This window comes from Drosophila sechellia, chromosome 3L, assembly GCF_004382195.2.
Source record: "Drosophila sechellia strain sech25 chromosome 3L, ASM438219v1, whole genome shotgun sequence".
NCBI classification, from domain to species: Eukaryota; Metazoa; Arthropoda; class Insecta; order Diptera; family Drosophilidae; genus Drosophila; species Drosophila sechellia.
Genome location: NC_045951.1, coordinates 12,175,868 through 12,191,658, shown reverse-complemented (window position 1 = coordinate 12,191,658; position 15,791 = coordinate 12,175,868). Strand labels below are relative to the sequence as shown.

Sequence of the window (15,791 nt, the reverse complement as noted above, 5' to 3'; positions counted from 1 at the left end):
TTTTCAGTTGAGCGCTGGAACAGCTGAAGAACGCGAGCGTCCAGATCGGATCGCCATCCGAATCCGATTCAAACTGAGACACAGCTACAGATACTCGTTCTCATTCTCGATTTAAGTCGCTAATTGTCGCGTCAAGTGCTCCGCTTTGTGTGCTGACCCCAAACACTTGTTGACATCTCAACAATCGCGAGTTGGGCAATTCAGTGCTATCCGTTGGTTTTTGTGATTTAGTTCGGATTTTATGATCTAAAGTGATCTGTGCAATAGATTCGTGAATTGCATCTTGGGGCAGTAACTACATTAAGATACTTTTTCACACATCCATAAGATTGCCCCGCGCGCATATCTAATTCCAACGGTCACGATTACCTATTGGGATTGGGAGTGGTGGAGAGTGAGCTTTGCGGTGCAAAAGTTTCCAATCAACAGCTGTTTCTCGAGCTTTGGGGTTTATTTTCCCTTCTCCAAGCTGAGAGCACTGCACTTTGCAGAGAGAGAGAGAGAGAGAGCGCGAGAGAGCGTGGGGCAGGTTTTATCAGTTTGAAGTACGATTCATAGAGATAAGAAAAAGTAGGCGGCGGGTGTTAAGTCACTTACACAATTTATCGCTTCTTCGCCTTTGCGCAATCGAATGGAAAAGCGGATTGCATTCCATTCTCATACCCGGTTGAAGTAGCAGCCGGATCACCCGGACATTATGAACAAACTACGGGCACTGCTACCCGGCCAACACTCCGGCTCCAATGGAGCATCGCGGCACTCCGTAACTCTGGAGCCGGAGATCGGATTCCAGATCACCATTGACAATCCGAAAAACACCGATCAGAGCAAGGGTTCCACGGCGGTGCCCGAACTGAATGTCCACCTCATCGCCGCGCGACATTTGCCCTCTCTTTTCGGCTTCAAGATCGTCCAGGGGTATCTGATAAAGGTAAATTGGTGCTAATCACTATATGCTAGTCACTATATGAGACATGCCATGGAGCTGGTCTGAGATAAAGGCACACTCAATTTGACAGAAAAGGAGAATTGCTTTGATTCTCCACCAAGTTGATAAGAAATAGTGTCAATATATACAGACTTTTAAGCAGTTTTCGATTATTGTATCCTTGTATTACGATGACACATTTTATCGAAAGTTATAAATACTTAAACTGTGAGATAAAAGCACGTTATTTGACAGGAAACAAATATGTACTTGTTTTTACCAAGGATGTGAAATCAACAGAGTATACAGTTCAGTCTTTGCTTTTTTGGTAGCGGATGACTAATTGACCTAAATCTCAACAATGTTCTTATCGTAATAATAATACAATTAAAAAATGATTATATTAAACGTAAACTTTGTGGTCAGCACTTGAATAAATAAGTTCTGTTATAATTTCACGATTCAAGATTGTTGCCAAATAAACAATCAATCCAGATCAAATGAATTATTATTTTCTTATCTCACTTCAAAGACGCTCAGCACATCCCATTATTTATTTATTTTTATGTCTAAATATTTCAAATTTCTCAACTTCTTGATCACAGGTGAAGCTATTTCCCGGATCGAAAAGATTGGACAGCAGCATTCAGACGAATACATGGCCAAAGTTCAATGAAAATTTCAAGTTTCCACTGGTGCCGGACATCAAGTAAGTGTGATATAAAAATAATTAGCAAAATTATTATAAATATTGTATAGATCCTCCATGAAACATGTGGCTCGACGTCCCGCAAATGGACAGGTGAACAGTTCGGATCAGGAGCCGGAGCAACTCTTTTCCGGCCAATTTGTGGTCTTTACGGTTTACGCACTGCTGGAACTTCCGGCAACGGTAAGTTGGCCATTAAAAGCTCACTAACTTGGATTAAATACGCTTCTTACCAGAACTTCAATCGCTTTAACAAGACATACCGCTCGCTGAAAGATAGAAGCACCAGCTTTGTGCAGCGTTTCGTGGATCCCACTGCCCCAAGTGAGGCAAAGACTGAGGCCGGTGGAAAGCCAAGTGACCAGGGAAAGGGCAAGAAGAAGTCGTCGGAGAGCTCCGCTCGGGATGCCATGCCACCGCTGACCATCAGTGAATCGCGCAGGAATATAGGTAATGTAACCAAAATCTATAAAAGTATCTTAAGTTGTGCAAACTAAGCACCAATTCTACTGCATACTTTTGGACAAATTTCAAATTTCTCAATAATTTTATTGGTTTAAGGTTTTGTGAAAATTGGGGTTATATTTTCCTTATTATATCTATATATGTATGTGTATGTACATATATTCTACGAATATTCAGTGAATGCAAAATATTATACCCGTTACTCATAGAGGGTATACTAGATTCGATGAAAGGTATGTAACATGGTTAAAGAACGTTGAAGCAACCGTTTCAAATCCTTAATCAGGATCACTAATCAATCTGGTCATATTTGTCCACATCCGTCTGTCCGTCCGTTTGTCCGTCCGTTTGTCCGTCCGCTTGTCCGTCCGTTTGTCCGTATGAATAGCATACTTTCTTTGATGGGAACCAAATATCTTAAGCTATTTAGGTAATAATATATCTTTAGGCTACATATACAAACCTATTTATATAAAAAATAGGATAGTCATTAATCTATAAATTTTGGCCTATATTTTTGTCATATATCTATAACTTTCGGTTTGATCTGCATCTTTTTCCGCTTCAGGTTCCGTCACCTGTTACCTGGAATCGAAGCTCTTCCAGCGCAACAGCCGCACGGGGTGCTATTCTACGGAAGAGCTGTGGTTGCCTATCAAAGATATCACCACGACGGTGGCCAAGTCGTCACCCAGCAACAACAATGTGAGTAGGAAAACATGTGTGGAGAGGTACCTGACCCAGAGCATTGCTAAACAAGTTCACCCGAAATTGGTGTTACAAAACAAAAAGCGACATGCGGACAACGGGTGTTTTTTTTTTAATGTAATGGAGATGTGTGCGCCTTAATTGTGCAAAGTGAAAGCTTCCCGGTTGGTCGGGAAAACCACAACAACACAGCCACTATAAAATTTAAATGAAAGCACATTTTTTAATTGCAACAGAAAGAAAAAAAAAAAAAACTATTAAACACTAATGTGCAGGCTGAGTCAATATTTTGCCGGAAAAAATGAATTAAAAAGTCAACCCCTTGCGTTTTTTCCCCTCACCTAATGTGGCGATATATCTGAAGAACCTATATGTTTGAACCAATTTCCTGTGTGGGTCAATTCGAGTTTTATCTTATCATGGCAATGCGATTTCAATTTGTTGACAAACCCTATAAATGCAGAGCTCTTTACGCCCAGTTGGTTGGCATATCGTCAGGAGTTTGCTTACGAAATCCAATTATTGATTAAGTATCTTGTCATAAATGCATCAATTATGAGATAAAGGAACAGTGCAGTTTATTCTAAGATATTTTCTCGAGGCATATTTAGTAAATTAGTTTTACTTTTATTTTTAGTTGGTTAACTCCACCAAGGGTGTGGTCGAGCTGGCTCTCGAGGTTCGTGATCTCCTGGAATGCGAGGCACCTGTGGATACTTCACTGCCCCCTGCCGCGCCCACGAACACGCCCACTACAACCAATCCGCCCACTCCACCTGCCACCAATGCCACCAACAATTGGCAACGGATGACCGCCGAAGTGAAGCGGAAGATGGGCATCAGCAATGCTGGCAGCAGCGACTCCGGCAGATACATGCTCCGGGTGACCACGACACGGATGCGCTGCTCCAATAAGGTTAAGGATGAGCTGGAGGCCACGGCGAGCTCCGGTGTGTATGTGAAGACCACGGCATTCGAGCACGGCATCTATATAGATGCCTGGAAGTCCCCCATCTTCTTTCCCTCGCTGTCCACCAAGTGGGACGATGGATCCGGCGAGGGTACGATAGATATTCCTCTCCAGAGACTCGATCAGTTGGAGGCCATCGTGCTGCGCATCACATTGGCCACCAAGAAGATGGGCAAGAAACTGGTGCTCGGCACCGTCATAGTCGGCGGAGATCAGGCGGGAGATACGGGCTCCGACCAGATGCGACTCATCCGGGAATCCCCGCCAGGTCAGCGGGTGGCCGCCTGGCATTGTTACCACTAAGCCGTACTCAAAGCTACAAAGCTACTCCAAACTGAATGTACATAGAAAAAAATCCTAAGTATATATTTCTGCTGTATGCATTTACTTTGCGATCGTTAAAAATATTAAATTTAATTGCGAATTGTAAAGTGCTTCTTTGGGAAAGTTTGGCTCATTTGAACGTCCATGGAGTGTAACATTCGGTTTACTGCCATTGGAAGTAGCTGTGCAGTGAAAAAAATTGTTCCTTATTTGGTATTTTTAAAAAATTAACAGCGAAAAGAACATATTTTTAAGGGATTAGTTTTTAAAACTTTAATAATTGTGCATCGAAAATATTTCAAAAAAGTTTCAAATAACCACCCTCTCAATTAGTTTGATTTTTTTTCATTTTATTTAAAATTTTACCCTTGCAATTTCAAAAGGGTATCAGTTAGTCGATCTCTAGTTTCGATGATTATGCGTTTATGAGATCCTCTGCATAAACAAAAGAAACGTTGGTATCGAACTGTGGCCTTTTGTCGAATTTCCATATTAAAGATAGCAGATAGTCTCCAGACGGAAATGGCAGCTTCAATTTCTCGGGCCTGAGATAGAAATCCTTTACGACTTGCAGGCCCTATGGTAATGCAATGTAGTGATACTAATTAAAAGTTAAGTGATTAACTTAAAATACTTACAACGTATGGGCACGAGTGGTTTACGTTGGAGAAATCTTTGAAGAGATCGAATATAATGCGCACAAACGGATGGAAGTTCGACCGCACAAAGCGACACGCATCGAGTTGTACATCTAGTAACCAAGGCTTATATCCGCTGGCCTTTTTAAACATCTTGACGTGAACTATTATGTTCTTGGCCGGATGTAGAACCGTTCCATTAACGTTGAGTAAGACCTTCTCACGACTGACCGCCTTCAGACGACAATTATGGAACACAAACCAGGATTCATTGCGACTTATACAGGCGAAGTTCGTAAACTTGAAGACGACGGCATCCTGTGAAGGTTATATTATGTTAGTTAACTTAGCATTTTTAAAACTCTTTTTTTTACATTTAAATCAACGGCGAGAACGACAACTGCGACGCAGAGAATACTTCTAACAAGCTTTGACAACATGGTACTAAAAACCCATTTTTATTTATGTTAATTGTATTTGATGACATTATCAAAATACTATAGATTTAGCAATTTCACCAGTTAACAATGTAATTATACATATGTTAATAACAAAATAATTATTTGCTTTGTTTAAATTGTAATTATTTTCAAATTACATGAACATGTTTACTTATTTCCATACTGGATTTTTATCGGTTATTATCGAGTTCATCCATGTCCGTTTGTCCGTTCGCTTGTCCGTATAAATCGTATATATGCGGAGAGCTAGGAAAATATAAAATAATATTTGGTCCCACCATCAGATAGTCGATTAAGTGGGCTTTATTACTTCTAGCATTTTGAAGATCAATGATTAATTTCAAATTAAATAATATTTTTTTCCAGACTTTCTTTCAGTTTTTCTCGGTGTACTAGCACCTTTGCCTGCATTCGCAATTCGCAGAAATCGTGGAAGCATTTGTGCGTCCGCCTGGGATTTTCAAAGCGATCCGCACATTTTTCACCCGGTTCCAGTCCACTGTGCACGGCCAACATGTGTGTGGAAAAGTCAACGGCAAACGCGACGTTTTTCAGCTCGCCGCGGAGCGTTGGCGTTTTCTTCGCTCCGTCTCAGTTCTCGAGAAGACGTCGGTTGGATCGGATCGGATTGGATCTGAACGAAACGGAACGGAGTACGGGATCGGGTTGTTTACGCGGAGTTTGCGAGGCGACATCCGACATCCGACGTGGTTCTCCAATGTAAAAATAAAAACTGCTCCAATATGTGCGCGCGAAACGGATTTTGAAACATTTTCGAAAAGAAAAAACCCGAGCGATCCAGTAGTGTCAACCAGGTAAATTAACGCTAAACGGTTGACAGTTTAATATTCGAGTCATAAAAGCCAAATGGATGGGCCAGTTAGCCGTGTTTATATGCAAAGTGCGTCGGTTTATAGTTCTTAAACCGAAACGAAAATGCTGCCAAGTCGCTAATCGAAGTGCAGCTGAAGGAGACATGGTGCGGTGCCAAGTGATAAATGGAATAAAAAAATGTTTCATTCATGAAAACAATCCGCGTTCGCATAGCCACAAACACCCATCTACACATGCAGTCAAAAAAATAGCAACTAAAATAAGGAACAAAAACTAAAATATAGTGTTAACGATTTTATGTTGCATATTTCCCATAAATCATGCAAGTTTCCCAAAACAAAAAAAAAATAGTGCTGTTTCGTAGCGCCTATACAAAATTCCCCTAATTAATTATGTTTTTTGGTCAAAATTTATATCTTTGGGACATTTAGTTACCAAGAACACATATTTGTGGTTGAAATATTCGGTTGTCTTGAAAATGAGAATTTGGAACGGAAATGTTTATGGAGCTTGAAAAAAACTGAGGTGCGAATATCTAAAACACCGTGTTTGAAATAATTTGGAAGCTGTTCTACAAACTTTGGAGTTATGTTTAAAATACAGCTTAGATACATCAATAATGCATTAGATAATTTTAGTTTGGAATTCTCTGGAATATAGAAAGAGTTTTGTAATTATTAGACAGTTACATCATGAATGATGATTGATTCATCTACGAAAAAGTACACAGTGCGTTTGTTTATCAATCTTGAAGATACATATGCGGCGTACACCGCTATTAATTTGACCCCATCTGTTGCTGCATGTGTGTTTAAAATGCATTTAATTCATCTGTGGAAAATTGGGTGTTCTGGTGGTGGTGCAGTGCGGCGGGCAGGGGATCCATGGATGCGTGGATGTGGACTCGCTGCCCGGATGATCGGATGCTGGGTGCCTGGGGATCGCCGGCTTGTGGGGTGCTGGGCGGAGGCAGTTCGTCGGCTTCTTTGCGATGCCATCGATGTCGATGAAACTTGTGCATTTGTGTGTGCGTGGATGCGAAGCATGATTTATTTCCAACACTTCCGCTAATACAACTCATGTGGATGTCGCACAGCGGACTTAATGCCCCGCCGATTACAAAGGCTGACTAACGAATAAAGCTGGCCAAAATCTGTGGACAATACCAAATGCTCAAATGCTCGAATGGGCCATACTGCCCACGAACTGCCCACTTAGTCGGCAGATAAATAGGAAAAACAAAAGCCAGCGACAGTCAGCTCGCAGCGATTGGGCTTTTTTTTTTTAGTATCTGGTCACGTCATTAAAATTGCATTTGGTTAAACGGGCCCGCGGACATGCAACACACACACACACAACGACATTTGATTGGCCTTACCAGACATTGTGGCTAGCCGCCCAAAGAGCCACAAAAAATATATCAGCCAGCTGCACTGCGCAAAAATTCTAGTGAAAAACAAAAAAGAAAATATTAAAAAATATTGTAAATCACTTTCTATCTCTTGTTAGCACAATCCAGCTGACCTTTCGTATATTTAAGTTAGGTGCATCATAAACATTTTTTAATTTTCAGATAACAAGTTTTTAATTAAGTAAACATCTTCAATGGTACAACTTTGATTCGTTTACATGTAATAAATTTTTTTGGGTAAAAAATCTGACAAGCAATAAAAAAGAAACTTCCAAACTAAACTAAAATAAAAAATATCATCACTTTATTACATATCATTATATTTACCAAATATATTTAAAAAAAAAATTAATTATTAAATTAAATTAAATTTTTAATTAAATTATTTTAATTAAATATTTTTGCCAGTGCAGAAAACTCAAGACTCGATAAGCGGCTAGATCCAAATTAGTACATTTTCATTCATAAAAAATCGTTGTGGTCTACTCCGCAGCAATTTAAGAGCGAATAAAAAACGTGAAAAATAGTTGGACCGCATGCCGAGCGGGCGTAGGCAGTGGGTGGTTGGTGGAAAGTGGGCGGTGGGCGGTGGGTGGTTGTTTTCGAATAGGTGGGCGATTCACCTTGTTTCATAATCATAATACTCGCCGCTTACTCACCTGTAGGAATTCGCTAAACTGGTCACTGGATACGCAGTGAACGGCATCTGGGAAATATTATGATATTTATGAGATGCGTACTCGACCCCGTCATATTTGCCTTTTAATCGCACTCTGTCAAGGGAAGCCGATTTCGGGGGGCGGGCCAACTACTGCGGTTTGTTTACACGGTACGGATGGGAACGAGAGCGGTACGGGAGCGGTATGGAAGCGGTACGCATACGGGTACGGAGGTGGAGGTTGTTGCTGCTCTGTTTGCTATGCGGACGCATCGCGATCTAAATTAAGAAGCAGCATCGCTCGAAGTACACACAAATGTACATAAATAATTTGTTTCAACGCTGGGGTGGACATTTTAGTGGTTTTCAAAAACCGATTATTTCAGCCAAATCAGCAAAAAACGAACAGCGACATAATATCTTACGATCTTACAGTATCCTTGAGATACGACCAGAATGCTAAGTTTGGGGAAATATGAAACCTTTGATGGACCAACAAAAACCGCCAGACAAATCAATTAAAAGTGCTAAAAGCAAACAAATATCTAGAACTATTAAAGTTTTTTTTGGCAAGCAAAGAAGAGTTTTTAAAATAAATATGTTTAGTATCAAACTGGCTAAACATACGAAATCTAGAATTTAGAGCGTATACTACGGAGATCCTATTATTTTTTGAGAGACTATAATTTTTTATAACACATCATATATAGAAACCACCTTACTTTCACTTTTGCTTTCTTCGCTTGAAACCAAATGCATTTCATAGTAAGTTACACAAATAATACTAAAGTATTTCCTGGTTTTATCTCCACAAGAACTTAACTCCCGACAAACATCGCTTTTCGAAATAGTTTATAAATCATTTTGTTTACTCGCAGATGACGTCACATAGTTTTGGTGGGGAAATGTCCGCGGCGATGTATAAATCATGTGTCGTCAGGTGTGTTAAAATAGTATCTAGTGGTTTGTTTGTTGTGGATCCATGTATCCATCAAATCCGGCGAAAGATTCTTCACGCATCGCAAGTTACTCAATATTGGATGCTTATAAAATTGAATATATGTATGTACATATATCCGCATGTTTGTTCAGTGGGCGCTGGATGTACATATGTATTTCACACTGTAAATAAATCACCCAAAGAATTGGGTTCAGTGTCTGGGATGTTCGCTGTTTTATTGCACCGATTTTTATTGGAATTTAGCGCGGCATATAAATGGCCAATTTGCTGCAAACTTGGTCGGGATGGCAGTGTCGAATTTGGTCATTTGGAATAACCAGAATGCCGAATGTGAGAGAGAGGATCGTGCGATGCATTCAACTGGTAGGTTGCCCCAGTGCATCTGACCTTATATGATCGCCAGTAGTTGGGGCGATACTTGGGCATCCGAGTATCTGACTATCCAAGTATCTGAGTATCTGAGTAGCCGAGTAACTGAGCAGCCGAGTATCTGAGTATCCAAGTATCTGACTATCCGAGTATCTCAGCATCTAAGTATCTGAGTATCCAAGTATCTGAGTATCCAAATATCTAACTATCCGAGTATCTGAGCATCCGAGAATCTTAGTATCTGACTATCCGAGTATCTGAGTAACTGAGCATCCGAGTATCTGAGTATACAAGTATCTGGATAACCCAGTATCTAACCATTCGAGTATCTACGTATTTCAGTCAGTATCAATTGACTATCCAAGTATCTGACTATCCCAGTATCTAAGCATACGAGTATCTAAGTATCTGAGTATCCAAGTATCTAAGAATCTGAGTATCTGACTATCCAAGTATCTGAGTATCTGACTATCCCAGTATCTGAGCATCCGAGTATCTAAATATCTCAGTTTCGCGGATGTGGCCAAGATCCAGTGTTGACGCAAGTTCGAAGTACATTGTACTTGTTCGGTTTCTTCTGGGTCTACTTAAAATTCTGCGCTGCAGTTGGAAAATGAAAAGAATCAGACCAGACCTTTCATACTGAAAAAACCCACTTATGCAGAGGAGCATAGCATCAAAAGCACTCGGGGCACAGCTATCTATATATGTTTTCAATTTGTTCCTTCGTTCTCTGTTTGTAATTACATGTACGGGTATGTAGCTAATTAATTTCACTTTTTTCTCGATTTTTTTTTTTATAATTTTACCCACGCTTTTGATCACTTTGGGCTAAGGTCCCAGACAAGTTCAAATATTTGCTTTGTAGTTTGTGGCCGAAAGGCGAATGGTGAGATAGGGAGTCGGTTGAACGAACAGATTCACCAGATTCACAATATATATTCACTCGATCCAACAGCGGCATTGGCATCCTTTAATTGTGCACTGCGTGGGGGGCACTCTTTATGTTTTTGGATGAGTCTACTTTGACGCAAATGAGTCGCTTAGTCTGCGTAAATTAGGCACTTAAAAGCATAAAACAAGTACAGGTTCAAGTACGCCTATGCTGTGGTATAGTATTATATAATTTAATTGGACTAACACAGAGTGAAGAGGAATTTTGATGACTTCCATGTTGAGTAATCCCATGGGGTCAGCATAATTGTAGGGAGATACTTTCCAATGTTAGCATTCCAGAGAAATGAGGAGAATAGCTATTTAAGATGTTTCCTTTACTAAAGAGTAGCTATTTTAAGATGCTAATGAATGAAAAAGAAATTTCAATACTAAAAGTAATTTAAAGCTTCTGATAATTAACTTATTCCATTTGATCAATTCAATTCAATTCTATTCAATTGTATTTCAAAGAAGTTCGAGGTTAAGTTCAAAACGGCTTTAAATTCGTTGCGCTTCTGGAACACCCAAATAACATTCACACATCAATCGAATCAACACAGTCGACATTCCACAGTCTTCGGGTGGAGACGTGTTTCTTTCAAGCTACGAATAGCAAGTTCTAAAAACTACAACAGTATAGTGAAAGTTAAACACAAAGTGTAAAGTGCAGTTTGCACAACTAACAATTATTGACTATAGTAATTATTTACTAAAATAAATAATTATTCCATATTGTTCTGGTAATTGTTATATGTGGACTTAGAACAATGAATCAAAACGACATACGTTCTCAGCGACAATGTGAACAAGACGAGCGCCGGCTCTCTTTACAACGCAACAATGCATACTTTTCTTTCGTCTCACCGCAAATCGGTGATCGAGCACCCTCACTTTCAACTAACTCGAAACTTTTGCCCTCAGCGAACGACAGACCGCGTTCTTGCTCTCCCTCTCTGCCTGCTTCGGCTCACAAGTCGTGGAGCGAAGAGACCGCCTCTCCTACCCCGCTCCTCTCGCAGCGCCAAACGACCGTCCCGGGTAACTGTAACACTGCAATAACGAGTGCAGTGACCTCACTGGCAACTGCCACAACATCAACTTCGTCAGCGGCCCAACTAATTATCGCTGTGCCAGCTGTAAATAATTCAGCAGCACTGACCGTTTGCAACAACAATAATGCACGTAAAGAAGAATCAAAACAAAAGCAGAAGTCGATTTCGACTGTGCAGACTGGCATGGATCGCTACATCCAAATCAAGAGAAAGCTCAGCCCTCAAAACAATAAGGCAGGTAATCAACCCAAAATCAATCGAACCAACAACGGCAATGAAAACTCTGCAGTAAATAATTCAAACCGATATGCTATCTTGGCTGATTCTGCGACCGAACAACCCAACGAAAAAACGGTAGGGGAGCCAAAAAAGACCAGGCCTCCACCAATTTTCATACGAGAACAAAGTACAAATGCACTTGTAAATAAACTCGTTGCTTTGATTGGTGACAGCAAGTTCCACATTATCCCACTTAAAAAAGGAAATATTCATGAAATAAAACTACAGATCCAAACAGAAGCAGACCACCGTATAGTGACTAAATACCTAAATGATGCTGGTAAAAACTACTACACATACCAATTAAAAAGTTGCAAAGGGCTACAGGTAGTACTTAAGGGCATTGAAGCAACAGTGACACCAGCTGAGATAATTGAGGCTCTGAAGGCCAAAAACTTTTCTGCAAAGACAGCTATTAATATTTTAAACAAAGACAAAGTTCCGCAGCCACTATTCAAAATAGAACTCGAACCAGAGCTCCAGGCACTAAAGAAAAACGAAGTGCACCCAATATACAATTTACAGTACTTGCTACATCGGAGGATCACCGTGGAGGAGCCGCACAAACGTATCAATCCAGTTCAATGTACTAATTGCCAAGAATACGGCCACACCAAGGCATACTGCACCCTTAAGTCCGTATGTGTTGTCTGTAGCGAACCTCATACTACCGCAAACTGCCCCAAAAACAAGGACGATAAGTCTGTGAAGAAATGCAGTAACTGCGGGGAAAAACATACTGCAAACTACAGAGGCTGTGTGGTGTACAAAGAATTGAAGAGCCGCCTAAACAAACGTATTGCCACAGCACATACATACAACAAAGTCAATTTCTACTCACCGCAACCGATTCTTCAACCACCCCTAACTGTCCCAAACACTACTCCAACAATTTCTTTCGCTAGCGCCCTAAAATCCGGACTAGAAGTGCCCGCCCCACCGACAAGAACTGCTCATTCCGAACATACACCGACAAACATCCAACAAACACAACAAAGTGGCATCGAAGCTATGATGCTATCCCTACAGCAAAGCATGAAAGACTTCATGACGTTCATGCAAAATACTTTGCAAGAGCTCATGAAAAACCAAAATATCCTGATTCAACTTCTTGTATCTTCAAAATCCCCATAATGGCTTCCCTACGGATATCTCTGTGGAACGCAAATGGCGTTTCACGGCATACACAAGAGCTCACACAGTTCATTTACGAAAAAAACATCGACGTAATGCTACTATCAGAAACGCACCTCACAAATAAAAACAATTTTCATATACCAGGATACTTGTTCTATGGTACAAATCATCCAGATGGTAAAGCTCATGGAGGCACTGGAATACTCATCAGAAATCGCATAAAACACCACCACTTAAACAATTTTGACAAAAACTACTTACAATCTACGTCCATAGCCTTACAACTCAACAATGGTTCAACGACTCTAGCCGCAGTCTACTGCCCACCGCGCTTTCCAATCTCTGAGGATCAATTCATGGAATTCTTTAACACACTAGGTGACAGGTTCATCGCAGCGGGTGACTATAACGCCAAGCACACCCATTGGGGATCTCGACTTGTGTCGCCAAAGGGTAAGCAATTGTACAATGCGCTTACGAAGCCAGAAAACAAGCTAGACTATGTATCCCCGGGTAAGCCTACATACTGGCCAGCAGACCCAAGAAAAATCCCAGACCTGATCGATTTTGCAATTACTAAACATGTCCCCCGCAACATGGTCACCGCCGAAGCACTAGCAGATTTATCATCAGATCACTCACCTGTTTTTCTAAATATGCTAACTCGCCCCCACATCGTCGACCCACCGTATAGACTCACAAATTTTAGAACAAACTGGCCAAGGTATCAAAAGTATGTCTGTTCACACATAGAACTAACGACGGCATTATCTTCAAAGGAGGATATAGACAAGTCAACGGAAACTCTTGAAAACATTTTAGTCTCGGCTGCAAAGGCTTCAACCCCGCCAGTGACGTATGCAAAACCAAACTACATCAAAACTAATCGCGAAATCGAGCGGCTGGTATTAGATAAACGACGCCTACGAAGGGATTGGCAGTCTAATAGATCACCAATTACTAAGCACATGCTTAAGATAGCCACACGCAGGCTTACCAATGCTCTCAAACAAGAGGAAAAAAACAGCCAACGTTCATATATCGAGCAACTCTCTCCCACCAGCACTAAGTACCCTCTTTGGAGAGCTCACAGAAACCTAAAGACTCCAATAGCGCCAATTATGCCACTCCGAAGTCCCTCTGGCACTTGGTTTCGAAGTGATGAAGAAAGAGCCAGTGCTTTCGCTGACCATTTACAAAATGTATTCCGACCAAATCCCTCTACCAACACATTTATTCTCCCTCCTTTAATAGCAGCCAATCTAGATCCTCAAGAACCCTTTGAATTCCGACCATGTGAACTAGCAAAGGTTATCAAAGAGCAACTGAACCCAAGAAAATCGCCTGGCTACGACCTAATAACTCCAAGAATGCTCATCGAACTCCCAAAGTGTGCTATTCTTCACATCTGCCTGTTGTTCAACGCAATCGCCAAGCTTGGATACTTCCCTCAAAAATGGAAAAAGTCGACCATAGTAATGATTCCAAAGCCAGGAAAAGATAAAACGCAGCCATCATCATATAGACCGATAAGCTTATTAACATGTCTTTCAAAGCTGTTTGAAAAAATGCTACTCCTTCGGATTAGCCCTCATCTTAGAATAAACAACACACTTCCAACACATCAATTTGGCTTTAGAGAAAAACATGGAACCATCGAACAGGTCAACCGAATCACGTCAGAAATTCGTACTGCTTTTGAACATCGAGAATACTGCACAGCCATTTTTCTAGACGTCGCGCAGGCATTTGACAGAGTGTGGCTCGATGGACTTTTGTTTAAAATAATCAAGCTGTTGCCCCAAAACACACATAAGCTACTGAAGTCATACCTATATAACAGAGTGTTTGCAATAAGATGCGATACAAGCACTTCACGCGATTGCGCAATCGAAGCTGGAGTGCCGCAAGGCAGTGTACTGGGTCCAATCTTATACACCCTGTATACGGCGGATTTCCCCATAGACTACAATCTAACAACCTCCACGTTCGCTGATGATACCGCGATACTCAGTCGCTCGAAATGCCCAATAAAAGCCACGGCACTCCTATCCCGACACTTAACATCTGTAGAACGATGGCTTGCCGACTGGAGAATTTCAATAAATGTTCAAAAATGCAAGCAGGTTACCTTTACCTTAAACAAACAAACATGCCCACCACTGGTCTTGAATAACATATGCATTCCACAAGCCGACGAGGTAACATATCTGGGAGTTCATCTGGACAGGCGGCTCACTTGGCGCAAACATATAGAAGCCAAATCGAAACATCTAAAACTTAAAGCAAGGAACCTCCACTGGCTCATAAATGCTCGCTCTCCACTTAGTCTGGAGTTCAAAGCTCTTCTATACAACTCCGTCTTAAAACCTATCTGGACTTATGGCTCCGAGCTGTGGGGCAACGCATCCAGAAGTAACATAGACATTATTCAGCGAGCACAGACAAGAATTCTGAGAATTATCACTGGAGCGCCGTGGTACCTTCGAAACGAAAACATACACAGAGACCTAAAAATCAAATTAGTAATCGAAGTAATAGCTGAGAAAAAAACGAAGTATAACGAAAAGCTGACCACCCATACAAATCCCCTCGCAAGAAAACTAATCCGAGTATGCAGTCAAAGCCGGCTGCACCGCAACGACCTCCCAGCCCAGCAATAAACTTATTAGGGCATTAATGAAAAAAAAAAAAAAAAAAAAAAAAAAAAAAAAAACTATCACTAAGTGAAAGTTAATTAAGTTAGATTAAGATTTGAACACTTATTGTTAGTCTCTTAACACAAAGGGAAGATTCAATAAATAATAAAAAAATTAAAAAAAAAAAAAAAAAAATCGAATCAATTCACTTACCCACATTTCATTTCTATTCGCAGTGCATTTGACAAGGTTTTTGGATTCACGGATTCGTTACGACGGTATTGAAAACTACCGATCGATTTTCGATTTTCG

General features: G+C 40.7%; 2 protein-coding genes across 4 annotated transcripts; one reads left to right on the top strand and one right to left on the bottom strand.

The window, feature by feature from the left end:
• The first annotated feature begins 14 nt into the window (after positions 1 to 14).
• Positions 15 to 4,211, top strand: LOC6605447. 2 transcript variants are annotated; one of them, XM_032719382.1, is made up of 6 exons: positions 15 to 931; positions 1,534 to 1,637; positions 1,688 to 1,820; positions 1,895 to 2,087; positions 2,671 to 2,807; positions 3,448 to 4,211. In XM_032719382.1, the coding sequence occupies exons 1-6, from the start codon at positions 698 to 700 to the stop codon at positions 4,081 to 4,083; spliced, it is 1,437 nt and encodes a 478-aa protein (XP_032575273.1). In that variant the 5' UTR covers positions 15 to 697; the 3' UTR covers positions 4,084 to 4,211. The 2 variants fall into 2 exon arrangements, with proteins under 2 accessions (XP_032575273.1, XP_002030280.1); XM_002030244.2 differs by having other exon boundaries at positions 1,874 to 2,087.
• A 140-nt stretch (positions 4,212 to 4,351) lies between these two features.
• On the bottom strand, positions 4,352 to 15,778 carry LOC6605446. 2 transcript variants are annotated; one of them, XM_002030243.2, is made up of 3 exons: positions 5,117 to 5,797; positions 4,743 to 5,060; positions 4,352 to 4,681 (listed from the first exon to the last, which is right to left on the bottom strand). In XM_002030243.2, exons 1-3 carry the CDS (start codon positions 5,180 to 5,182, stop codon positions 4,520 to 4,522), a joined length of 546 nt encoding a protein of 181 aa, XP_002030279.1. In that variant the 5' UTR covers positions 5,183 to 5,797; the 3' UTR covers positions 4,352 to 4,519. The 2 variants fall into 2 exon arrangements, with proteins under 2 accessions (XP_002030279.1, XP_032575279.1); XM_032719388.1 differs by lacking the exon at positions 5,117 to 5,797 and adding an exon at positions 15,693 to 15,778 and having other exon boundaries at positions 4,354 to 4,681.
• Positions 15,779 to 15,791: the final 13 nt, after the last annotated feature.

Bases quoted from the DNA above. Each gene is read 5' to 3' on its own strand.
- LOC6605447 (XM_002030244.2), top strand. From the start codon at position 698: ATGAACAAACTACGGGCACTGCTACCCGGCCAACACTCCGGCTCCAAT. The intron at 932-1,533 runs GTAAATTGGTGC...TCTTGATCACAG, and splicing joins TCCAGGGGTATCTGATAAAG to GTGAAGCTATTTCCCGGATC. The intron at 2,088-2,670 runs GTAATGTAACCA...TTTCCGCTTCAG, and splicing joins TGAATCGCGCAGGAATATAG to GTTCCGTCACCTGTTACCTG.
- LOC6605446 (XM_002030243.2), bottom strand. From the start codon at position 5,182: ATGTTGTCAAAGCTTGTTAGAAGTATTCTCTGCGTCGCAGTTGTCGTT. The intron at 5,061-5,116 runs GTAAAAAAAAGA...TAACCTTCACAG, and splicing joins TTCTCGCCGTTGATTTAAAT to GATGCCGTCGTCTTCAAGTT. The intron at 4,682-4,742 runs GTAAGTATTTTA...GCATTACCATAG, and splicing joins ACCACTCGTGCCCATACGTT to GGCCTGCAAGTCGTAAAGGA.